General features: G+C 49.4%; 2 protein-coding genes across 2 annotated transcripts; one reads left to right on the forward strand and one right to left on the reverse strand.

The window, feature by feature from the left end:
- Positions 1 to 1,090: 1,090 nt before the first annotated feature.
- Positions 1,091 to 1,941, reverse strand: LOC144476209 (microsomal glutathione S-transferase 1). The gene is made up of 2 exons (XM_078192884.1): positions 1,691 to 1,941; positions 1,091 to 1,616 (listed from the first exon to the last, which is right to left on the reverse strand). The coding sequence occupies exons 1-2, from the start codon at positions 1,814 to 1,816 to the stop codon at positions 1,293 to 1,295; spliced, it is 450 nt and encodes a 149-aa protein (XP_078049010.1). The 5' UTR covers positions 1,817 to 1,941; the 3' UTR covers positions 1,091 to 1,292.
- A 934-nt stretch (positions 1,942 to 2,875) lies between these two features.
- Positions 2,876 to 25,047, forward strand: LOC144476500 (ubiquitin-conjugating enzyme E2 R2). The gene is made up of 5 exons (XM_078193541.1): positions 2,876 to 3,536; positions 12,366 to 12,452; positions 23,359 to 23,456; positions 23,644 to 23,778; positions 24,654 to 25,047. The coding sequence occupies exons 1-5, from the start codon at positions 3,363 to 3,365 to the stop codon at positions 24,874 to 24,876; spliced, it is 717 nt and encodes a 238-aa protein (XP_078049667.1). The 5' UTR covers positions 2,876 to 3,362; the 3' UTR covers positions 24,877 to 25,047.
- Positions 25,048 to 25,937: the final 890 nt, after the last annotated feature.

The following is a 25,937-nucleotide window of genomic DNA, read 5'->3' on the forward strand; positions in this document are numbered from 1 at the left end:
TTACAGCGAGACGTCGCGCCGTCAGCCGTCAGCCGTCAGCCGTCAGCCGTTGCACCGACGGCGATTCGCACCTCACAGATACATCGCGACGTCTGGCCGCGTCTGACATTCCCAGTTCCCAGTTCCCGGTTCTAGGTTCCCGCGCGCGTTCAGCCCAATGGCGTCGAGATGTCGTCACCATGGCGACCTGCCATAACACCACCTGTGCGCACGCGTGCTCCGTTCGTCCTTTTACGCGCCAATACGGGAGTGATTTACATACTTTACCTGTATCGTCGTACGCAATTAGTACGAGCTACCGGTCTCTCTTCTTTCTCTATAATAGTTCGTTATGCAATGTCATTTCCTCGTCTCCCGTTTTGCATTATTATTCAAATAGCGATATAAATGATATCACGGTTGCACGACTCCAAATCCGAAATTTACAGCTTTAACCAAAGAGAATTTTTAATGTCCGAAATTTGTCATAACCTCGAAGTAGGCTGGAGCGCACGGATCGACGTGATATTTCTTCCGTAGAATATGCAACGAGTCTTCTTAATATCACATAAATTCCGTATTCGAATACAGAATATTTTACGAACAAATTTTATTGCCGCCAGTGACTCGACTTTTCGTCTCATTACAATTTGCTTGTTTTCTTTCGAATCGTTAATTACGTGTGAATCTCGATGACTCGAAGGTATTTCTGCTATAATTACACTTTTAGATGCCGTATACATTAAATGACGTTAATACATAATATACATACGATGCATAATTCGAATCTGGAAAATCTTTCTTAACGAGCCTGTGAGGCGTGTCCGATAATTGGTCGATACATGTTCGTACTTTGAAATAAAAGATATCACGAACCAAATTTCAATGTTATCGTATGAAAACGTTTGTTATCTTATCGAGGGTATAATACAATTTCCTCGGCAGAGAGCATGCAACTTAACGCTGTTCCAGGCACGCATAATTTTCCTCGCGACAGCTGTGACAAGGTTACCAAAGTTGTTAACAACTTTTGCGATAGCTATTGCCAAGTGCCGCTGATAATTGGGTATAATCGAAATCAATTTTATAAACATACACGCAAAGTACAAAGTACTGTGAAAATATATTTATTAAAAATTCAGTAATAACGAGGCCTACAAGATTACCACCTTTCGTAAGAATGGAAATTGTTAAATGCGGTGACAAAATAGAAAGTTATCGCATTTAGTAAGAAAACTTGGCGCTACCAATGATATCTCAACGATTCGACGAATAACAAATTATATATAATGAAAACCGTGCGGTATAAGTTATTAACAATAATAGATTAACGTACTAATTGCTTGGAATATCGTGATAGCTAAGCCGGTTAGGAAAGAGATTGCACGATACGGTTGCTTTTGCCAAACAGCGTATGACAACGTATGCACTATTCTCGAAATAACGAAAGTCCGAATTAAAATTGTAGCCAACCATGTGGGAGGACCTGTAGTTAACCACAGAGAGGTTACTATGAACCAAAGCGGAATGTTTTCCATATCATTCAAGTGACATCTGCGCACCCGTTCGATATCTGGATCGTTATGAAGCACTTTTGCTCCTTTCATGCCAGCGGCATCGTCGGAATTGATAAATATCTACAAAAAGGAATGCACGCTTTAATTATTCGTACGTTTGGTTAAAGTATATCTCTCGATATAAAAAAAATTACCTTCTTTTGGAATCTGTAACGGATGGTCATCAGCACCACCGCTACCATTTTCAAACAAACTGCAGAGGTCCAAAAGCCGAAAGTTCGAAAAAGTTCCGGCTCAATCCCAAACATGTTTACAGCCATCTTTCCACTGAAACGTTCAACGAAATAATGTTCGTAGTGCGATGGTGGCGTGTCTTCTCTCTCTATATATACGTCGAGAGAAACGATGATATAAAAAATGATAAAGTGGAGATGGTATCATCGTTTGCAGGAAAAGTGTAATGTCATCCTAACTCTACCCGAATGTTAACCCCACTCCAAAAATTATAAAAACGTATGCAGATACATGTGCACATGTACATATATATATAGACTATGCTGAAGCTTGTACACGTTTACGCGATACATGTGTATTGCTATCGGACTACCGAATAAAAAAATAATTCAATTACAATTACTATTTGTAATTTAGATGACTGGCTGTAGTAAATTGTCATCGAGTAGAAGATTGCGATTTCGATTGGTTAGTGCCTAGACGATGCCACGCGTCGTGTCCTGCTGTCTTGTTCACTAGTTATTCCCTGCCTTTGTCATTGGCTAGGGGGGCAGCACTATACAGCTGTGAATCGTCAACCAATCGGAGCACAGTAATTCGCAGCATTCTCTCGATTTAAGAGCTTCGGTGTTTCCGAACATGGTTTTTAAATCGAGAGATTACTGTACGTAGTTGGCGTATCCGTACAACTGCTGACGTCCTTGATACTATCTTCTGTTTTATTCATTTTGAGCAAATAGAAACGCGCGAGACCGTGCTCGTCGTAGATTGGTCAGTGTCGATTGCGCGAACCGAACAAAATTCTTTAATCTCGTTGCGCGATTGGTTGCTTGTTTTCCAATGAAGAAACAGGAAGTATAGGAATTTCCGAAACCGAAAATGTAACCGTAAATCGATATCAAAGAAATTTGTTGAACGCGTTCGATCGTTCGACTCGACGACGGATCGCAAGGGGGGCAACGGATCCGAATGGGTTATGTTGCGTAGAGACGAGTCTAGTCTGATCCAGTAGCGGCGTTGCGGATCGAACGCAACGATTGGACAGTTCCTGGCTAGTTCTCACTGTAAAAATCGCCCGAGTTAAAGGGAAAATGGGGGAGCATGGTATAGCGCATGCGCCGGTAGCAACGCTGACGCAGAAGGTACGTCAGCTGTTTTGTTAGAGTTGCGTGCATCGGGAATGGTGTATTGTTGACTGCAGGGGATATACTTCGCAGTTCGTAGCTCCGACCGTATTTCTTTGTTTGTTTGGTGTGCAGAACCGTATACTGTATTCATCGTAGAGGAGGTCGAGCGCCGTGCGGAAGGATTAGGACGCGACGAGGCAGGACCAAGGGGAATCGCGGTGGAGGCCTCGAATTACCTGGTGGAGAAAACCGTTGGAAAGTGATATTCTCTCCCGACTCCCGACTCCCGACTCTCAAGTTCCGAGTTCCGAGTCTCGCGGAGAGGAGTGGAGAGGAGCAGTGTTCGCAAAGGCGTCCGTCCGACTGTGGTGTCCCGTGTCCTGTGTCTCCCGTGTCCCGTGCTACCACTTCCGAAGGCTTTGGACGCCAACGCGTTCCTGTTTCTGGAGGCAAGTCGCGCGATACCGTAGTAATTCCAGCAAACGGACAGGAAGGACAGGCTAATATGGCACAACCGACCAGCTCGGCGCTCAGGGCGCTCGCCCTCGAGTACAAAAGTCTCCAAGAGGAACCCGTCGAGGGTTTCCGTGTGAAACTCGTTAACGAGGACAACATGTTTGAGTGGGAAGTAGCTATCTTCGGCCCCCCGGACACGCTCTACCAAGGTGGATACTTCAAGGTAAGTTATCATAATTATTCTTAGATTTCGCTCGTTCCGGGAACCTCGTTCAGGAACAGATGCTTCTTTCTCTATGCTCTACGCTCCACACTCTACTCCACACCAATCTATTTCCCCCCCATTCGCCTCCCTTCCCGCTCCATGTATTTCGTTCCTCGTACGCGAGCACAACGCTTTCCATTTTGTTGGTTATGTCTTCGTGGTTTTCGATTTCTCTTTTGGCGACACGAACGTTTAACCGTGACGCGTTTATTTGTTGTATAAGCACGAAAGTCGTTCGGCTTCGTTACGACCGAATACTCTTGGACGAACAATTTCGTTTCACTTGGTTTTTATTATCTTATCAACCTGTTAACCGAGCGATTCTTCAATTTCTGATATTAGCAAGGTCTGGCCTTTCGACAAAGAAAATGACTGGACGTATCAAATGTTTTTGTCTGTAGCTGCGATCTACATAACACGTCAAAGTTCGCGTCAATGTGGATACCGTGACGTGTCGCGACAAAGCGAAGGAATTATTGCGACACCTTACGATGAAAATCAGACATTTGATTTGCTGTCTGTGCGAGGGCAAGGAACTGTGTTTAAAAACCGTACAAACGTTTCGCAAAACTTGAACGATCATGGCCAATCCTGTCATCTTGGCCAAAAGATAAAAGTTGGTTTATTTGATCTTAGAAATCCCGGGTGCCATCGAGACATGTTCGCGCGTTGTTTGTCCCACGAATCCCATGACTTGTTTCAAATTTTTACAAACTTTTGCGCGAGTTCGACATCCGTTCTCAATCAAGCTGCTCTTCGAAGTAGCATTGAGCAATACTGGGCAACGTAGGATTACCCAATGCAGACGGATCGGTTGACCTGCATTCTACGGTAATTTGAAATTCTCGATGTGGTTTCGAATGTCGCCTGGAATAGTTTCGCGGGAATCGTTTCACCCGTCGATCGACAGAATTTTCAATCGCAACGCGGACTTTTAAAACTTTTAGGTTAGGTTTCAGAAGTAGAATTGTCACGTGAACTGTTCGGTTCGGATCGGCGGAGAATTCTGCATATCGCAGCAAATCGTTCTCGTCGTCGCTTCGACTGCCAGCGTGAACCAAACGCCATCGCGCCTCGTCCGAAGATTTATTTTCAGTGGCATGCCTTGATACATAAACATTGCATTCGATTGGTTCAGAAGTGGTTGAAATTTGAATGTCATTGATTTTCTAGGCAATCGATGCATCTCTGTACGACGATAATATTCGTCGGAATGAAATTTGTTAGTTTCACCGTTTACCCACATGTTTTTTAATTTGCCGATCGAGTTTCTCTTTTGCTCCAACTACATTACAATCGACGACGAACGCAACCGACTAGGAAATTTCAGTGACCCGAAAAAAACCGATACATTTCGAACTTTGCACAAGTGCGGAGAAACTCATTGGAAGTGTCGAGCAATTTGTTTGCACCGATAACCCCCACGTTCAAGGTTAACAAATGTTTTTCTATTTTCGTAAATATCATCGGTCTGTTACATCAGAGTTTGAATTTGTAATTAAAATATATACACGCTAAATGTTATCGGCACATTCAAAGAATTGACTCGCGCTACAGTAGTGCATCGTCCGCGTGTCAACGCTCGAAGCTGTTTTCGAATAGCTCTGTCCATGAAATATTCCGACACGTGCCTCCGCAAAAAAATCTCACCAAATAAGATACTTGAAAGTATCGAGAGAGGAATCGAATCGATTGGACTGCGACGACGATAATGAAATGGTAGTGTTCGATGAAAAAAGAAAAGAGGATTAATATGAAATACGCAAACGCGAGCGTATCGGTTGGCCTTGTTAGAACGATCGTGGCGTTGGCATTACGCGTTCGTCTGGTTCGCTCGCGGAAAATGAGTCGTGGCATAGCATGATTACAGGGTTTTTGTAAGACGCACAGGGTCCGCTTTCTAAACCACTCACTCTCCGCTTCGTTATGAATTTACGAACGGTTATTCACGTAACGCGACGCGCTGTGTGCACCCCGTCTTCCCACAGTGCAACGCGGTGCAGTGCGCGGAGCGTCGAGCGTCGAACGCCGAGCGCCAAGCACATGTTACCCGCGAAAGAGCTCCGGGTAATACCGTTATTTGCGAGTCGTATCGCATAGTATCCCATCGTATCGTCCCATGTCTTTCGGTGCACGTGACCCGGCGTCTACGTGGGTGTTTCGAATCCTGTCCGACCGGGTTCTCCGTAACCCTCGCGACCCTTCTGGCTGCAAATAAATCGTAAACAGTGTCGTTGCACGTATCGCCGCGACTCTTACAAGGACTCGTCGCGATTACGAGAACGCGCACGCGTATCCGCGGACCATTGTTTACCTATCCAGTTATCATTACCAGCGAATTCGTTCAATTTCTCACGACCGCGACGAGTTACAGATTTCTCGTTCCACGTTCTACGGTCATTGAAAGAATGCTGGCGCGGTTAATCGTAGATTCTTTGTCGAGAAAGTGACGAAACCTTGCGCGAATGTAAAATCTTGCATGGTTTGTCTGCCGCCGTGCCGCGCCCAACCGGCCAACTCAGTGGCTAGATCTCGAGTAAATCGTAAACAATATCGTTGCGCGTATCATCGAGCCGTTCGAGTACTCGTCGCTATTACGCGCGGTGCACGCGAATTAGCAACCATCGTCGCGCGACTAGAAGCTATTACACGCCAGGTCCTTGAGTTCAAATGGACTCGACGTGGAAAGGCAACAACGTCGATCTTGTCCAAAACAGCCAACGAAACTTTCTTCAACTTGATATCGAGGGAACCAGGGAGGGGCAGGGGACAGTCGAGGTAAAAGAGCATCGTACGGACTTAAAAGAGCAACGATAATTGACAATTTCTCGATCGTAATATGCGCGCAAACGCAAATTAATCATTCGTTGCAGAGCGTTGCAACTTGGTCCGCGAATCACGTTCAACAGCTATCTGCTGCCCCTCCGCTCGCGACTGCGAATAAATTGTAAACGTCGTTGCGTGTACGTCGCGAGACACATTGTTACGAAGACGTATGGCGTTTACGCGAAACATTTGGATTATTGGAAATTCTACTGGCCTCTTTGTACGGAGTCGCGCTATGGTTTCGGCACGTGATCTTCGTTTCCTCGACCTCGCGTACACGCAAAGATTCGAGGAGATCGTTGTTGACGTGGATTTCGGAGAGCGGACACGGGGTAGCAAGCTTTGCATCGCCGAATGCGATTCGCGCAAACATCCGTCCATCCCGGCAACCAACACTCCCCGGCGGGCCGCGACGGCTTCTAATCGCAACCGCGGTAATCGTACGAGCTGGCCAGTGATCGATGATTTCTTGTCAACGTCGCGCGTCGCGAAGGATCAGCGAAGCTGCATGTGTAACGGAAACTATAATTCACTCGATGGCCAAGAAAAGCGGGGAAGTTTATCGTGGTCTCGTTGCTCGTGTTCCATACGCGACTTATCATTAAAACACCGCTACTTTCCCAGGATTTACGATCGATCCGACCGAGAGGCGGGTTCGTAATATGTTCGTAGTGTTACATAAAATGCCATCGAGCATTGTCTCGATTCTATCTTTGGCCGTCTCAATCTTGGCCGTGGCGCGTCGCGTCGCGGCATGGTTCGGTGTCCCTCCGAATCACCTGGACAACTTTCACCCAATCTCATTCCGCCCGAGAGAGACACTAACTTCGAGCATTTTTTTTCATAAAAAAAAATACGGGGTTGAAGCTATAGCTAGGAAATGGGAGACGTCCTCTTAGCCGGCGAACGCAAACTATTGTGTGTGTAATCTATCAAAATTGCATGCTTCTATTTTAAGTTTTCTCTTTTCGTCGACGCGAACGCTTTCGATTGCGGCGTTGTTTTTCCCTTCTCGCTGCTCGTTGTCATTGTTGAAACGTTTCATCGGACGCGAGGTATCTTATTTAGGAATCCTTGAAACGATTTAGCAAACTTTTACACTTGTTAGACGTTACGTCGCGTGCGCTATGACTCTGAATCAATTTCATTCAACTGTCTTTGTACGAGCTATAAGATCGCAGACGTCGCTATGCGCGACAACGCCGTCACCGATCAAATACCTATTCCACGAATTCCTTTTAATAAATGACGGAGCAAAATTCGAATTACGTTAGCCATAATGTAAGCCAGGGATTGCGATCGTTTGATAAATACGGTAAATAGTATCGCATTCGCTTCCTCGTTTAGAAACAAAATGATCGTAATCGATTCCAACGGTCGATTGCAATTTCCTGGAAAAAGTATGAATTTTACTGTCGCGGGCCGAACGCAAACGGCATAAAGATAAGAAACGAAAAGATCTAGATCTCGCGTGTTATCGATCGATGTCCGCACCACTATATACATATATTTTATCGCGACGGCATACTTATTTCGTTCGTTCTCGTATGTACAATGGCGATAACTCGACCGCGGACTCGACAGGTTTATTGTAGATCCCACCGTTTAAAAGCGAAACCCGGTGAAACCGAGTAGCTTTTGACAGTGTGACGACTTTCCCTGTTCCGTTTCGGATCTTCGAAAAATCATATCCGGGTGAATTAGCGGCGAAAGTGCGAACGCGTGCCAGTGTTAACCGATCGATTCGTGGACTCTAAAGAGCCGGCGTGTAAACGCGATCAGCGTCGGTGAACAACATCGATCCGATTCCAAATCTGACGAAGACTTAAACGTTGAAATGTTCGCGGATGGTGTACTACCTGCAGGTAACATGCGTGAAACGCGCTCGGTCGCGTTGCTAATTGTTAGACTGCGGATAAATATGTCCTCTCGTGACACTCGAATCCCAGAGACAAGATCGAACACGGCGAACAACAATTGTTTCTCTCGATAAGAATATTTCAGCATCGACGAAGATGGAACTTTCTGGATGTTTCGTTTGTTTTAGCGATACTCGTTGATCTACGCAACTCGAAACGCATCGAATCAAGTTGTAAACCTCCCGATTCGACTATAGGCGTAGCTCTAATTCGAAACGATTTTTCTGTTTAGAATTTACAAAGTTCCCTGATCAATATACACGGGTTGGAAGATTATAGGAGACCGATTTTAGGTTGCTCGAAGACTCGCTATTTATACTTGTAGAACCATCGAGATAGCTAAATTGAAATTTCGGTCAATCGTGTTTGTTCACCTTTGGATCGAGAGAAGTTTTCTCGATACCGGGGATTAATACATTTTCCAAATTTGATGAATTTTCCTCCGAGGCTATCCGAAACGGCAAGACCGTAATCTCGGGACTCTCCAATTACTGAAATTGAATCGATGGACCTCGTGTCTCATATGATCGAAGCGTTAAACGACACCATCCGAGTGCTCGTTCTCGTACTCGTCGTCGATCTAGTCGGGCTCGGAACTCGACCGGGAAAAGGAAACGCGCTATTTGTTTCCCGATGGTTGCTCGACCCGACTGAAACGAAAGCTCGGCAATAAATTGATCGACATCGGAGCCGCGCAACGGTCAACTCGATCCTAGATCCCAGCATTTCCAGGTGCAGCGGTGACCGTTGCGGCGTTCGTCTCGCAGACGGAGCTATTATTAACGGAACTGTATCGCGAATAGCGTTCGATCGCGATAACAGCCGGTAACGGGGCTATCCGGAGTGTTCCGAGCAGAAATTAATCTCATCGAGTAAGCTCGCCTGACGAAGAAAACCGTGAGACGAAAGTTTCGCTGTAGCTGGTTGGCTGGCTAGAGAGGACGGACTTTAGTGCCGCTGAACGCGTGCCTCTCGCGAAAAAGAATCGAGTTATTTTCAGCGACGCAGACGCATGCAAGGGACACGGACGCAGGCACGGACACGGACATGGCTCGCGCGCGCTTCCCGTCTCCTGCACGGACAAACCGTCGTCTCGCTCGTGCGATCTTTAACGCGGAGACGGCCGAAAAATCAAACTAGTTCTACTTAAACCTAAACTCTCTTTCATTTTGGCCCGAAGAGCCAAACCGTTTGTCAAGTGAAAGCAGTGTCTCTTGGTTATCCAAACTAGTCGGTAGAACGGGAAGGTTCGCCCGGGTGATGATAGAACGGATAGTTGCACGCGATGCTTTTCCACTGGGAGCTGTTTAGCCTACGTTTCTACCGACTTTGAATATTTTCAGTCCGCTATACTATCTTGTGATCGATCCAGGCAATTTTTACATACTTGGCATAAATATCCATAGGCTAATTGGCGAACAGAAAAAAAGAAGTCGAGAACGATGCTCGCTAACTGCGAACAAGATTCTAGGGCACGGGCGACAATTCTAGCTAATTGATCGATAGTCGGAATCGTTAATAGGAAAGAGCATTGGCCCAGAATTCGCAGAGTCGTTCGGCCAGCCGAATTCTGTCGATATAGAAGCAGCAGCCGAAGCCGTAGCCACGGAGACCCGCTGGAATCCAGATAAACGGGTTCGGCAGCAAACAACGTTCTAGCCCATCTTCATCCCGATTTAGGTCACCGGGTGATCCTTGCGAATCAGGCACGGTCACCGGCGGGTCGCGACGTTACCTAGATCCCGAATCCCGGCACGGCATCGCGGCATTCTCAGGGACGCGCCGCATCTCGACTCGACCCGCCACGGCCCGCCACGGCCCACCACGGCCCGCGGAAATAGGTCGCGAAAATTTGTGGGTCATCCCGTGCGGCTGCCCCGCGGCGCGAAATCGTAGAGTCGACGGTTCTGTGTTTCGAATATCTCGGCAACGAGAGACCGTGCAAGGTATCGCTTCGTCCGCTTATCGTCCGCAGCCAATATGTATCTTGGTAAGAGCGAAATTGGCCCGACGTCGACGGGAGGATGGATCTTTGCTCGTTTCAAACGGACGAAACCAAGTCATACCACCGTATTTTTAACGGCCGTTACGCTATGGTCAAGGTAACAGTCGTCGGATCGTACGCGCCGAGACCGTTGCATTATTGAACGGAATCGAATGCACGCGGCCGCGAGACGACGACAGCCAGCGTGCAACGCTCCGCTCGCGAGCGTCTTTGCGCCGGCCGCGACATCCACCTTTCCAAAATCTATGAAATAGCCAAACCTTTCTTTCGCTCGACAGCTCGATGCGAATAATGCTATGGCGCGTAGCGATGCTATGTCGATGCTCGTCTTTTGGACATCGAGCAGCGGCGTATCTTGGTGCTCAATAGTCGACGAAGATCGATTTCTCCAGAAAACGCGACACGGAATCGTGCGGATTCGTCCGCCATGATACGCGAAACGCTGAAAACGCGACGTAATTGGAAGGAATAATCGATGTTAGTTGCGGTTCCGCGAATGCCCGTCGCCGATGTTGCGCAAGATTACGGATCAACCGATCGGCCGATAAGCGTGATCGATTCCGCCGCGTCGCATCGCGAATCGGAACACGATGCCCCGCGTTATCCGGGTTCTCCTGGACGGAGTGGAAACGAACGGCGATCTCGTATGCGGGGACTCGGCGCAGAACGATGGACGCGGTACGTACGCGGGAAATGCCGTGTCCAACTTTCGTTTCGGAGGTCCGATAATTCGCGGATCGATTTTTCATCCGATAAACGCGATTCTTTGTTCGGAAGTTTGTACGGAAAAGGATCGAATTCGAGTTGAACGACGTCGCAAGAACATCGTCCTGCACATTTTTCGATTTGCCTTTCGATGGATCGGCAATAGCATAAGCCAACGTTTTGCTCGCGTAAACGTCTACCAATTCAATACGCGGTCAACCGATCGAGCAATTTTTTCGGACAGCGGAAAGACCGGTACGAATTCATCGAAACCAGTTTTTACGTCTCTGCCGTAGCCGGCTGTTCATCGCTGTCTTCTGGCAGATAGCTGGCGACCTAGGACAGTTCCGTCAGGCTCGTCTATTGGCGCGGGGATCTTCCATGGCCATCGACCAGAGACCGCTCCATTTTCTTGGGTAGTTTGGTCGGGAAGTTCTCCTGGACGAGGCTGGAAACGGGAGTCGCCGAGTTGTCGAGTTCCCGAGGGCCAGCCGAGTTCTCTGAGAGCTACCAATTAAATCTAAACACGTGCTTGTCCTGGCAACGCGGAGGTGGAGATCGAGGGAGCGTCGACGCGTTGCGTCGCGTCGCGTCGCGTCGCGTCGCGTCGGCCGCATCGCGAAGTTCGCGGTGTCCCTCTAATTAATTCGGTCCAGAGAACGAGTTGGGCGCGGCGCGCTGGCGGCAATAATTCTCGGACAGCGAACGTAAACACCGGTCTCGATGGAAAGTAAGTTGATACTGGGACGCGCTATCCCGGATGACGAGGTAGATATTTGGGCCATGACCAGGTCGCGATCAATATAGCGCGTCCCGTCGGCGAACCATCGACGAAAGTCTGGCAGCTAGCTAGCGTCGGTAGCCGGTTGTCGGTTGTCGGTAGTTGGTAGTAACGTACCGAGTGGGGAGTCTGAACGAGTCTCGCGTACACCTCGCGAAACGGATTGATGCCGCGAAGCGAAACCCTAGGCAATTGTCAGCCTCGGTTTCATTTTAAAGGGAACGTGTCGCCAAAGGAGTTGGACGTTTCTTGGGTCGCCAGAGATCTTGGAAATCACCGGACGATCGTTGAACGTTTTCGATGGTCCATCGGCTGATAGCGGTAGATCGAATTTCACGATCAAACTACATTTCGTTTGACGGTCGTTTTTTGCATCACGCGACGCGGCGCGACGGGACGCGACGGGACGCGACGAGATGCGACGGGCCGATCGCCTCGGCACGCGAACCAAAATGAGTATCATAGAAACTTGTTTCTTATTTGTTCCAGCTAAATCCGCCGACCTCGATAATCACCGACAACACGATTATCAACTTGTTTCTTTTTTCCAGGCACACATGAAGTTCCCACCGGATTATCCGTACAGTCCACCGAGCATTCGGTTTATGACGAAAGTTTGGCACCCGAACGTGTACGAGGTGAGTAAATACGGGAATTATCGATCCTCCCTTCATCCCCTTTTTGCTTTTCACCCTCCGCATCGTTCGCCCTCGTCCATCTCGTCCTCCAACCCTCTCTCGCTCCTCGCATCTTTCACCGACTCTTTCTCTCTCTTTCCTCCGGGGCACCCTTTCGCTTTCTCCGAGGCTCTCTTCGTCGCTCGCCCTCCGTTTTGTAGTTGTAGCGAGACTCGCGAAACCTGCAGCCGCCAGCTTTTCTTTCTCTCTCGCTCTCTCTCTCTCTCTCTCTCTCTCTCTCTCTCTCTCTCTCTGTCTCTGTCTCTGTCTCTGTCTCTGTCTCTGTGCTGTCTGTCTGTCTGTCTGATATCTGCAATCGGTTTTTCCTCGTTTCTCCTTGTATCGCTATGAAATCGCGCGTTTGAATACACGTGTCTCGAGGGATATTAAGCGACCGTAATTTTGATAATTGACGGCTTTACCGATGCGGCGGTGAAATCTGTGCGAGCCGCGAAATCAACGCTCGTTTTCGAGGACTTTTTAATTCACGTGGTTTCTCGGATCATCGGGACACTCGCGATACGTGAGAACGAGTACGGGAACGAGCGAGCGGTTTCGCTTGGTTTTCCGCCAGTCTCCGTCACGGTGATATCACCAACAACGGTTCTCCGGTGAGCACTTATCATCTCCCGATTTCATCCAGTGAAATTCGAATCGAGAGAAAGATGGAGGAGAGGCGAGTCCCGCATCGAGAATCTCGTTATTTGTTGCTACCGTCGCGGCGCCGCGACGGTGTTTGCAAATACGACTTCGGCCGTTGGGGGAGCACGCTGAAATTTTTACCGAACGACGCCAGGGGCCGATGGATTTAAATACCCCGAAACTACTCCCTTATTAAATCATTTCTCATTTCACAACCCCCTGTATTATGGATAACGGGACTGGTTCGGACCACTGCGCCCTAATTATCCTTCGTCTCGCGCTTGGCATCCTCGTTTAAAATGCTTCATCCAGAGAAATGAGAAATCCATTTCGCTGCTCGCAAAACACGTGTCCCTGTTTTATTCGATCGGATTTCATTTATACGCAGTTAACCCACTGAAGTACGACAGAGATTTCCGGTGTAATCTCTTATTTACGAAAGTTATTCTTCTGGTCGAAGTCGAGCTGAAATTTGCTTTTCCTTGTAAATATAGTCACTCGACGAACACAAATATCCTAATGGGAAGGAAAGAGAGAAAGAGAAAGATGCGAAACGGATGGATCGAGGGTTCTCCGGAAATTATTTTCATGGAAAGTATCTCGTTTTCGAAGCGTATCGACCTCTCTCGAGCAAGAGAGCTCTCCATGTGACCCTTTGGCGCGGGTACGAAAGAGTCAACGACCGTCCAAAGCTTGTTGGACATCCATGTCCAGTCGCTCGTTGTTGGGAGGGATGAGACTAGACTAACACGCTACGGTTAACGGGAATAACGCGCGTAAATTTCATGCGTCGAGCAACGCCGCATTAATTACGCGCCGAGCCGCGCCGAACCAACACGATTATTACAAAGACTCGCGGTTTATCGGGCATCTGAAACCGCGAAGCGAAGCGGAGCGGAGCAGAGCCGCACTAAGCCGACCTCGTTGATGACGACTCGGCTCTTCTTCGCCGTCATCTCCTTGCTGGGAACGCGCCGAAAAGGCAATCGATTTCAACGTTGTCAACCGGGACTATTATTTCAACGACGGACCCTTTTCTTTTCGCTCATATGTTGCGTCACGCTCGTTGCCTACCATCGTATACTCGAAACTCATTTTCCTTGTTAAAACGTTCCATCGAATGCAGCCCATCTCCTCTGTGAAATATTCGCGTACCATCAGCGTACCGTTTTGATGGAAGCGTAATTCGGCGATTTTCTTTGTGTTACGCAAGAATATTGGAACTGTTAGCGCATCGTGTATGATAACGAGAATAGCGATCGGTGAGGCCCGTTGTCTTCGATAATTGCAACGCCCGTGGAAAAGAAACGCGGGGTTACCGTTGTTGAGCCGCGTACCGTACGGCAGGTCCCCGAAGGTTGCGAGTTCACCTAACTTTTCCCCGATAAACGCTCCGCCTCGTTCCGTTATATGTATCTCGCGAACACGCTAGGCTATTGTGTGTAGACGCGCCTATGCTATTTTCCGAGCAACGAATACTTTTCATACGTCGCGTCTTTTGGACCTCTCTCCGAGAGCAACGTACCATCTCGTTTCGTTTCGAGTCTTTTTCTTTCGTTTCATCTTTTTCTTGGCGAAAATCGATTTACCGCGAGAGCATAAAGTTAAATAAGAATGCGAGTAATTGATTCGATGAGTACGCAACCGGCGCGGCGTGGCGCGGCGCGGCACGGCTCCGGAGAAACCCTCCGGCGTTCCGTCACCTCGACAAACCCCGCAGCCTAGCGATTATCGGTCAATCGAAGCGTCTTCTCGACGATACGTTTGAACCGTGTCGGGTGGTCGGGGCTCGATCGGGGCTCAGTCGAGCGCGTCAGTTGTCGCTCGCTGCTCGTCGCGCGTCGCCTCGATACAAGTTCGTTCAGGCACGAGCGTACGCATCGCCGAGCGGATCCGACGATTCCGCACCCGGTCAGGCCCGCCTCTGCTCTGCAAAAATTCACGTCGAAAAATACACCAAAACCTTTCAGCGTCGATTACTCCGTAACGAAATCGTATCCGCAAATTATACAGCCGTACACGTTAATTTGTGAAGTCAGTGAACGGTCTCGAACAAACGTTTCGCTCCCGGAGCTAATTTCACATTAAAATCAAGCGACTCGAAAACTCCACGTAGGTCTGTTTCGGTTTGAAACACCTGTTCAAAGTTTAAATCGTCTATGAAATCCGGAGCAACGATTCTCCGAGGACGTAACAAGGAAAAGAAGCGAGGGAACGAGCGGTGCTAATGCGAGACGCAAAAGGGTTGAGGATGATTCGGGATCCGGGGCATAGGGTGCGCGATATTGCGCATAGGCGTTCGCAATGCAACCAAACGTATTGCCGAACGTGTCGCGCGATTTGTGCGGAAGCCGACGGAATTTCGGTGACGCGGACACGTTCGATGACGGCCGAACGACTTTCCAACGAGGTTTCTTTGTCCGCGATCGTCTCGCCACGCGGGTCACGCGCGCGTCAGACTTCTTGCTCCGCGGGGGATCTGGATGGACTGGACGTCGGTCTGCTCCGGTCCGGTCCGCTCCGGTCCGCTCCGGTCCGCTCCGCAACGCAACGCATCGCGAACACAATGGAAAACCCAGGAGGACGATGATACGGGCTCCTGGACGTTTCGATGTTTTCGCGCGCCGGCAAATTGTCTCCTCCCGAACGACGGCAACCAAAACTGTTTCGTTTTCCTGTTTCTGGGAATCGTCGACGAATGTCGGTTGATTACTTTCGTCTAACTCCGTTTGTGGAAAACGAGTCCGTTAATTGCACAGAAGAGGAGAAGAAACTGTTCGATGGAGCAGGCTGGAGCCGTGCTACTCGCAGAATCGTTGCGAAATCATAGGCTCCGCTCTGGCACTCGCCCGCCATCGCCATCGCCCTCGTCATCGCCCTCGCCCTCGCCATCGCCATCGCCATCGCCGTCGCCGTCGCCATCGCAAGGAGGAGAGGTCGACACCTCAAGATTCGACGAACCGTGAAACGTTTGTGACCAGCACGTGCACGTATACGCGGGGCCAGATCAATCCTGTACGTGTGTGCAACAGAGTCCGCGTACCGGGTCCGTATTTCTTGGTTCCGTCTCTGTTCCACGTTCTACGTGCTCTGTTCTCTCCGCGGCCTCGGCGTGTCGGCGTGTCGGCGTGTCGGCGTGTCGGCGCATCGGTGCGTCGGTGTGTCTGTGACAGAAGTTACGGGTGTGCATACAGGCTGTTTCACCGTAAGCATAAGCGCATCGTAGTCGACCAACTTCGTCGAAGCTCCATACCACCTCCCCGCTGCCACAAAGCAAATGTTTCGGAGTGCGATAGATTAATTGGAATACAATGGAGTAGTATAGAAAAGATAGTCCGAGGAACGGTAACATTTTGCGAGGAATCGCGTCGCGCTCGCTGAAACAGCCTGTAGGTGGAAACGGTCTCGCTCGGTGATAAGGTCGCGGTCGGGACCTCCGTTAACGGGACCGGGCCGGGGCCGGGGCCCGGACTCGGCTCGGGCTCAGGCTCGGGTCCATAGGCAACGTCGCGGCACGAGAATCGAAAGAGAGACAGTGTTCTCGACGGCGGTGCGGCTTCTTCCACCATTCGAAAAATAGTCACGTCGCTCGACGGTTTCGTAGAAGTTGTCCCACCGGACACCAACGACCGACTCGACTCGTTCGATCTTTCGACAAATGAATTAGAATACAAGCGGCACCGCCACGTGGTCACGTGAACGCTCGCTAAACTTCTTTACCGTGCCGTCAGGTTAGAAAAGAGACGAATGAGAAATCTTTTGGACCCGCATCCCGCAGAATCTTTGCATTTCCCAGCCATAATGTCGCGAGATTTCCAGAGGGCGAGGCGACGCATGATCGATAGGTCCCACGATGGTCGATATCCTCGGAGACGTTTCTCCGCTCCATTAAATATTGCTGGAACGAACTCTCTCGGAGCTTCTCGATCCGTTGTTTCTCTGGTTATTTCTCGGACCTCGAAGCAGATCCGATTCACGACAGCGCGATTAACCTTTGCCGAGACAAAGCTTCTTTAAAACTAAAGCCGGATGATGCTATTTACGAATCAAAAGGAGTCTCGATTAAACGAATGACGCACGAGCGACGAAAATCATCGTGGAAAGCACTTTCGGTCGCGTTACCGTCCAAGAAAAATTCTGATAAATAATTGTCGGCAAAATGTTTTGTGCGAGGAGATCGTCGAAATCGAAACTACGATTCCTGTGGCCAGATGGAGAGCAAACTACTCGAAAGATCGTTCGATGCTATAGAAAATTGTGGAACGAGGCTAACAATTTCATCGAAAAAAGTCGAACTTGGAATTTTGTAAAAGTTGAGAGGAATCGTTTCTTGGCCGCGTTTTCGCGAGAAAACGGCGAACCGAATCGAACGCCGCGTCGCCGCACGTTTTTTACCCGAGCAAGGGCCAAGAGGGCAATAGAGTTTAATAAGTTTTCACGGCCGAGGGAATGTTGGACGGTTGCCCTCGCGATAGCGCGACCAACGACTACCGGGAATATCTCTGCAACTGCGAAAAACTGGCACGCAACGCCCACGCACCCTTTGCGAAGATATTTAGAAGCGTCGATCGTCTGCAGCGCTTCCTGTTTCGATCCATACAGTAGAGAGGAGAGAACTCTCCGAACCTCCGAGGTGATCGCACGCTCGTTCAACGATTCGCTCGCGATCGACGCGCGACTCTGGACGAACTCAAATCGGGTCGATCGGTCCTCGATCGGAAAACTTTCATTCTTTCAATGACTGCTGCTGCGGGGGTGCTCCCAATTACTCGATCCTACGTTTACACAGCTTAGCAAATTCTTTCCTCTACAAATACCAAGGTATGCCAAAGTTTCAGAAAATGCAACGCTCATGATTCAATTGTAAAATAGATCCCGGTTGCTTCGGTATTAAATCCGTGGTATTCGTAACGAAAATTACGATTAAATATTCCACGCGAAATTTGGATAATTTTCTTTGTCGTCGAGTCGGCGACGTTTCGAAGCAGTTTTCGAACGGCTTTTAGGCGAATTAAAGCGCGTTGCTCTCGTTCCGCGCGAGTTCGAGAGAGAGAGAGAGAGATCTCGTGGAGCCACGATCTAGTTTTAGTTTATAGAATAGTTCTCGGCATTGTTTTGATCACGAGTCGGTCTATTTTCGAGGCTGACCGCCTCTCTCGGCAACGCGTACACACCTCGTTCGAGCACGAGCATTGCTCTCTTTTTCCGTTTCTCGTTTTCTCGCCTTCTCGCCTTCTCGCCTTCTCGGCTTCTCGCTTTCTCGCTCTACGCTTTGTCGCTTTCTACCGACGTTTTTGGTTTAGAGTTTCCAGAGTGAAAACGCCACACACGCGTTGCTCGTGTGCAAAGGAGATTTCTTCTCGTTAACCAACTTATTGTTGGTAAAAATACCACGGATACTCGTAATCGTGGTCTCGAAATAGAACTACTGCACGCTTCAACACCGATCGAAAGGTCGAAAGGTTGACGCTATTTTATCGTCTACCACTGAAATCGAGAATATCGTTGTCGAAGATAGTTGCCGTTCCCACCATTTTCGATAACAACGAAGACTCCTCATTCATGATCCGAGGCGATGATAGTATTTACAGGACTAAATGTAGACGCTGCAAAGAGACCATTCTTGTATCGCATAGACATAGATTACGATAGGCTACGGGCGAAGCGCGAGTTCTGTTTAATGGAGCGAAATAATGAGCAAAAGAACTAAACGCCGATGCGTGGAAGGTTTCCGTGTACGAAGCATCTACGCGGATTCGTGTATAGCACTTTCACTCGCATATTAATAGAATTCCCGAATCGATAGAAATTGTGATTTTAAACTTCATCTGGGACTCGATAATACATTTTGCGAAGGAGAGATATCGATGAAATTATGGAAGCCGTCAAGCATTCGACTACTGTTCTCCGTTGCCAAACATTTGAAATTGCAATATTTCTGCTAAATAAAAATCCAAGGTCGGGTGCGCGCGCGACCGCGACCGCGACCGCCGTTGCGCATACTGCGCCGGGTTAAGTAGACAAAATGCGCGATCATCGCAGTCGGACCACGTCGTCGAAGTCCGCAATCCGGCAAGAAATAGCGCGACCTGTTGCACGCTCGCCATCGAATCGCGTTTCGCGCCGATGGGTCTTCGAAGTCAAAGGCGGAAACGCGGTCGAGTTTCCTCCGTCGCGGAAAACATTCGGTTTTGCGAGAAAAATTAGGTCGCTGCTGCTCGACCCCGATTTTTCTCCGTCTAACTTTCGTGGCGCTACTCGGTTGCTCGTTCCCGACGACCGAAACGGAAGCGGTTCTTTCAGCGGGCGTTATAGATCGGAGCGTTTAAGATTTGCTCGGCGACGAGTACCGATACGCGGACGTCGCGAATTTCTTGGCCCCGAAACATCCGAAATCGCAGCAGCCGCGTGGCGCACCGCATCGCGGACATCGGGTGTTCGTCGTCGGACCCCGCGCGCCTCGGAGAGGAACGCGTCCGTCCGTTCGACCGTTCGCGCTGGCTACTCGCCAACGGCACTGCGGTATGCCGCGCGGTCGCGCTTTCGTCCACGCGAGGCTTGCGATTGCGACGACGACGACGACGACGACGACGACGACGACGGCGTCGAGCCGTGTAGGAGGCGGCTTTCCTTTTCATCCCGGTGCCAAGCCACTTTTTCTTCCTAACGGATACTCGAGGTCTCGCGTTTTATCCCATTTAAGAGCAGCCGAATACCGGGAAATTCGACCATGACCAACTTGAAAACGCTCGAATAATGTAAGAAACGAACGACGTGTTTCTCCAATCTCTTGATCGACGTTCGCTCTCAAAGGATCAAACTGGAACCATGTATGCCAGGTTCCGCGTGCAAAGGTAGCAAACTTTGCTTTCCTCGTTGCGAGCCAAGGACGGACCGGACCGGACCGGACCGGAACGGACCGAGCCGAGCCGATTCGGGCGGAAACGAGATTCCGACCGGAATCGCATTCCTCTAATATCCTTAGCGATCCGACCGATTTCAAGGGCTGCGCGATCCTCAGAAACTCGACACGATTGCTCTCGCGCGTTCCCTCGCTCCACCGAGCCCCCCAGAGGCTCCGGTTGCATAGAACCGTGTCTCGATAAGAAATGGGTCAACCAGGCCGAGGGGTTGAGGCATTCGGAGGAACAGTTGGAGGCCGTTGTGTTGCAACATCGGGGAAAAAAATCGAACGACCCAGTTTCGTCTTGTTCGATTCTCCAGACTCTAGAATATGGACTCTAAATTCTAGGCTCCAGGGCTTTGCACCGAACGCGGATTTTCCTTCCGTGAACCCCTCCCGATTGCCGACCAACTCTCGGGTCAGCGTTGACCCACACCGACGCGGGATTTCCCCCTTTCTTTTTTTCCAAAACCAAAGCTCGCTTCTTCCTATAGCATACAACGACGTTCGATCCTAACGTTTCTAGACAAATCTAACCGGCGATCGTAATTCAGATCGACGATTAAGAGAGGATCGTGACGGGGCAAATTATCGGTTTCTAGTACGTTTCCTGCGAATAACGATGATTCCACTGAAAAAAGAAAAACGCTGACGCTTGCTGCCTCCAGCCGTGCCAACCGCCTATCGCCAACCGCCTATCGCCTATCGCCTATCGCCTAGCGACGTCGACTGCTTGCGCGAACAGATATTAATATCGCTTCCGCTTAAAACGCGTCAACACCGTTCTCTCCGGACAGCGCTTTGTCGCAGGAAGCGTTGCCGATGCGTTCCGGAAATCCGGGAGAACGGTGAAAGTACGGCGAATACTTTTCCTCCCAGACCCAGACGATCCATCGCTTCGGATAAGAAAAGTTTTCTCGATCGGACGAGCGATCTTGGGTTGCATTTAATCCATTGGTCTTGGATTAATATTTCCTCGTAGCCGTAACCTTTCGTAATCCTGAGATAGGGTCGCAAGGATTCCGTTATTTCGCAGAGTCTTCGAATTAAAATAATGTGGTATCCGCAAGCATCGAATGAAAAATTCGAAGAGAAAAGCAGCGACGATGTAGGTCAGGTTTCAGAGAATTCGGCGACGGTTCTTAAGAAACATCGAGATAATGGTTATCTCGTTGCGGCACGAAATTCACATTTAGAGTTTAGAGCACGGTGAAGCGTCGATCCCCCTGGTCAAATTGAATTCTGGGACGGAAAGTGCGCAAGAAACTTGTTGTTATCGACGGCAACCGATAGCGAGAAACCGTCGATAAAAGGATGGTCGCGAGCCGCGAGTCGCGTCGGTTTTTACGCGCTCGTTTCCCGCGATTCGATTCGATCCGATCCGATCCGATGCGATGCGACACGAGAGGACGCGGCGCGGCGATCGATCGATCGAACCAAGTTTAAACGCTTCGGCGAACCGGGCCGAACGTTCCACGAAGACGTACGGCGTTGGAAGTCACCCTGTAAATGCTAATCGAGATTACTGGTCAGATTAGGGAACGTTTCGACCGACTGGACGGCCGCGGAAGTGGTCGCCGATAACGGTCGCCGGACGAGAAACTGTACGACTTCCTTTCGATGGTCACCGCTCGAGTCTCGGCTCGGCTCGGCTCGGCTCGGCTTCGTTCGTTCGTTCGTTCGTATTTCCACCGAGAAACGATAGCAGCGGCATTCGGTTGCCTCGCGACTCCTCGGAAAGTTAAGTGTCTGCTTCCCGCGAGCTCTACGAGCTCTCGACTGTCAGCCAAGATAAAACGTGTACGGAAACTTGCGCAGAAATTAATACCAGCGATGATGCGTCTCTTTGTTTTTCGTATCCGACTCAGCAGCGACGGGAAACAATCGGGAGATAATTGTCTCGAGATCGATGTTCGAAGCTGCAAAGAGATTCGAACGATCGTAAAATCGCGCGACTCTTTGCGGAAAGAAATCGTTCCGGCGCACGCGGCGCCCTCGAATCGTTTCTCGGAAACCGAACAGGCTGTGCTCGGTCGAGCGGAGGACACCGGGACTCGATATGGATCACCAGCTGCGATCGATCTGCGACGATCTTGGAAATCCCCGAGGCCTAACGAACGGCCTAGCAATGATTTTCTCGGAACGATCTAGAATCAATATCGGAACGCCACGATTATAAGCATAAACCTTATACGGTATTCCATAGCGTAGCCAAGAGAGGCGCCGCTTAAAAATCCGACGCGGAAGCTAGGTCGGAATCGAGGAGAAAGACCATCGAGAAACACTTTCTTGCCAATGTTTAAAAATCCTAGCGGACGACTACTTTTAGCTATTTTTATAAATCCGATCGAGAGAATGAACGCTGATCCGAGCGAAGCTGATTCGAAATGATGCGACTCGAAAATCGATGTGCGAGTACACGAACGGATCTGGTCGCTTACGAACGCGAGTCGACTCGCTGCAACTCGCGCAGCCTTGTTCCACGGGCGTCGAAGACAACGAAGATGCTTTTCTGAAGGAAGGTCTCCGCGAGGAGAGCACCGAATATGGCGAGCCGAGAATCGAGAGACATGGGCCGCGCGAGGTTTCGTCCTCCGCGGACGCGATCGTGATCGTTATCGAGATCGTGAACGTGGACGCTTTGGCCAGTCTCGGCTCAGGGACGATCAACGCCAAACCGAACGAATCCGAACTCTGATTTCGGAATTCTTTATTACGAATAGTCCCAGTTGATCGCAGTTTTCCTCTCCTTCCCTCCGCTACCAAGTTGAACGTTGCCCTTGAAATACGCGCTGTCCTGTCGCCGCGTTTCCTGTCTCGCGTCTCGCGTCTAAACATTTGCCCATGTCGTTCCTCGTGGCCGCTTTCGTCGCATTGCCAAAGATACTGCGCGAGTCCGCGTGCTCGTCGCCTTGGCAAAGGCGACACCGCTCTTCGGTCACCGACATTGTCCGCCGAGTTGTTCTTCTTCCTTCGACGTTTTCCGGGACAATTAATTTGCCGTTGCGTATCTTTCTTACCACGGACAGAATACGTCATTCGCGAGATAGAAACTGGCGACGAGAGGGAAACGCGTAAGGCTGATGAGAGCACGAGCGTGTCGCGCGATCCGTTCCAAAGGCGGTTTTATCGTCTAATGGCAAGCAGAAACTAACAATCTCGAAAAATATTTCAAAGGGGATGACTAACGTGCGAGTGATCTTCGAATCCGGACAAATAATTCCGTCACCCGTTACACCTAAACCTTTGAGAGCGAGTTATTTTATCTGCTAACCACAAAAGCGATCTCTGATCCGTGTGCACTTTGTTTGATATTTTCAGAACGGAGATTTGTGCATATCGATCCTGCATCCGCCCGTAGACGATCCACAAAGCGGCGAGCTGCCGTGCGAGAGGTGGAATCCTACACAGAACGTCAGGTGAGTGTCCCGAGTGTCGACCGTGCAAGAAGCAAACAGAGACACGGGGGACACGCGCGGCGCGTGCAAAATGTAGACTCGTCTTGGGGTAAAACGGGACGGGGTCCGTCGCAGCGTCTTATCAGATATCAAGGAGGCAGAAGTAGCGCCGGACAAAAACGCTAAACGAGTTCTGGTTTTCGCATAGGACGATCCTGCTGTCGGTGATCTCGCTCCTGAACGAGCCGAATACGTTCAGTCCCGCCAACGTGGATGCCTCGGTGATGTATAGGCGTTGGCGCGACTCCAAGGGTCGGGACAAAGAGTACGAAAATATCATAAGGTACGGTATCGTCTAATATCGAAAATATTTAACGGCGAAAATATTTCCGACGTCGATCCGCCGTCTTCGCCCTCGATATTTCGCTATCGTTCCCACCGCGACCCAATTGTTTGCAAATATCAATCTCCCGATGCAAGCTGAGAATCGATTTGCAATTCTTCCATGCTCTAGGAAACGCAACGTTCGCGCGTACGCGATTGCGACAGTCCTTTCCTCTTTTGTTTCATGCCTTTTCCTCGATCGTCCGCGTCCGCCCGCTTATCGTCCGTTCGCTTTCGATTCCAACATTTCCTACTCTCCGTTCCTCGCTCGTCGTTCGTCTCCTCTCTTCCCTATTCTTCACTCGCACCTGGCACGATCCCCCCCCTCCATTCCATGTCGCTATAGAAAAGAAATTGTATTCCTATGCAAGGATCAAACCGTGTGGATCACCGGACGAAATGTGAAGCATTTGAAAACGTTGGAATAATTATGCTTCTCATCGAAAGAAGAAATACTTTTTCAACTTGTTTCTCGGAATTGATTCAGTTTACATATTTTGCATAAAGATCCGCAGCGTAGCAACGAGCCCTTGCAATATCGACTGCTCTGCGGTATATTATACCGGCTCCGTATGGACCCAAATTCATTTTACAATTGTCGATACTATAGAGGAAGAAACGTTTCTCGCCCACGCCGGTAATTTTGATCGGCATACGCGTATGCTTTAGCCCGGATCGGAACGACGTATTCGTAAAACGACGCGATATGCCCATGCCCCCGGTGTGTGCAAGCCTTTGAAGCAAAGTGCCTTTGCTCGACAGGAAAGTCGACTGCTTGTCGCAGGCGAGCGTAAAGCGACGGTGTTTAGCGAGCATTGTTCTGACGGTTCGCAGGAAACAAGCACAGGCTGCCAAGATGGAGGCGGAAAAGGAGGGCATCGTGGTCCCTGTGACACTCGAGGACTATTGCATAAAGACGAACGCGAGGCCAGCCGAGCAGCAGCTGGACATGACGGACTTCTACGACGACGAGTACGAGCTGGACGACGACGAGGACGATCAATTGAGCGCCAGCGAGTACGAGGACGGAGACGACAGCGGCAACGGAGAATCGTGATCCATTTCCTAAAAAGAGGACGACGAAAAAAAAAGCAATCGACGAGAGCACTCGAATATTAACGAAAGAAAGACAAAAAAAGCAAAAAAACAAAGAAAACAAAACAAACATAAGTCGCTAATTATTATCAGTTCTGTATAGATTAATAAATTAACGGGCTTCTAAACCGGACGCTCTCTCTCTCTCTCTTTTTCTCTATCTCTGTATCTCTATGGAAGACGTGCCACCTATAAATTCAAGTACGCGTAATCGAACCACTTTGTTTCCTCGTTGAGCGATCCGTGTAGCGGATTATTGCGAGACCGCATACATAGATTTCAGAATGTCGTCAATTATCGCGCCATTTCCTCGTCCCAACGATGCTTGAGCGAAACGAACTGCGAATTCGTCGATTTTCCTCGTCCTCGTTGTTCTCGTCCCGTCAACTTTCTTCTTTTCCGCTAAGGTCGATTCTACGCAGCCGAATGGGGACTCGTTGTTTCGTTATCGGAGCCAAAGTCCCCTTTCGCGGAGATCCTCGAAAATCTAGAAACTGATCCTCGGGAACGTCATGTTTAAAAAATCTTTGATTGATAGTATACTCGGTTAGAGGAGCACCGTGCTTGTTCCGTTGTGGTTGGCACGTCCGTCTTTTTAACTATGCGAAAGGAATACGGCAGGAGAGGACCGATTGATTTGCCTCGCTGACGTCGTCGCGCGCCGCTCTCTCTCTCTCTCTTCCAACGAGAAGAGAAACGTAAACGAAGGTGTAAAACAAATTTGAAACTATAGATCGGTCCGGCTCCGAGCAACCGGCGAGGTTGCATCAATCGATCCTACGTTTCTCGAGACTCCGATGTGGGATTTGCATTCGAATATAAATTGACAACGCCCCGTTTCGTGTGAATTATTATTTATGCTACGAAACCAAAAGCTGGGATGGAAATTCGATGCGCGAGCGAGAATAATGAAACGGAGGAACGATCTGTTGGCGACCATTTTGAGCGCTCGGCGTACCGCTCGATGCCAATTTTCCTTAGACGGTGTTTCGCGCGTTTGATCGCGTGTATCTAATTGGTCCG

Source organism: Augochlora pura, chromosome 10, assembly GCF_028453695.1.
Source record: "Augochlora pura isolate Apur16 chromosome 10, APUR_v2.2.1, whole genome shotgun sequence".
Lineage (NCBI taxonomy): Eukaryota > Metazoa > Arthropoda > Insecta > Hymenoptera > Halictidae > Augochlora > Augochlora pura.

Excerpts from the sequence above, each read along its gene's own strand:
- LOC144476209 (XM_078192884.1), bottom strand. The coding sequence starts at position 1,816 with ATGGCTGTAAACATGTTTGGGATTGAGCCGGAACTTTTTCGAACTTTC. Across the intron at positions 1,617-1,690 it reads GTTACAGATTCCAAAAGAAG|ATATTTATCAATTCCGACGA; the intron begins GTAATTTTTTTT and ends TCCTTTTTGTAG.
- LOC144476500 (XM_078193541.1), top strand. The coding sequence starts at position 3,363 with ATGGCACAACCGACCAGCTCGGCGCTCAGGGCGCTCGCCCTCGAGTAC. Across the intron at positions 3,537-12,365 it reads ACCAAGGTGGATACTTCAAG|GCACACATGAAGTTCCCACC; the intron begins GTAAGTTATCAT and ends TCTTTTTTCCAG. Across the intron at positions 23,457-23,643 it reads AATCCTACACAGAACGTCAG|GACGATCCTGCTGTCGGTGA; the intron begins GTGAGTGTCCCG and ends GTTTTCGCATAG.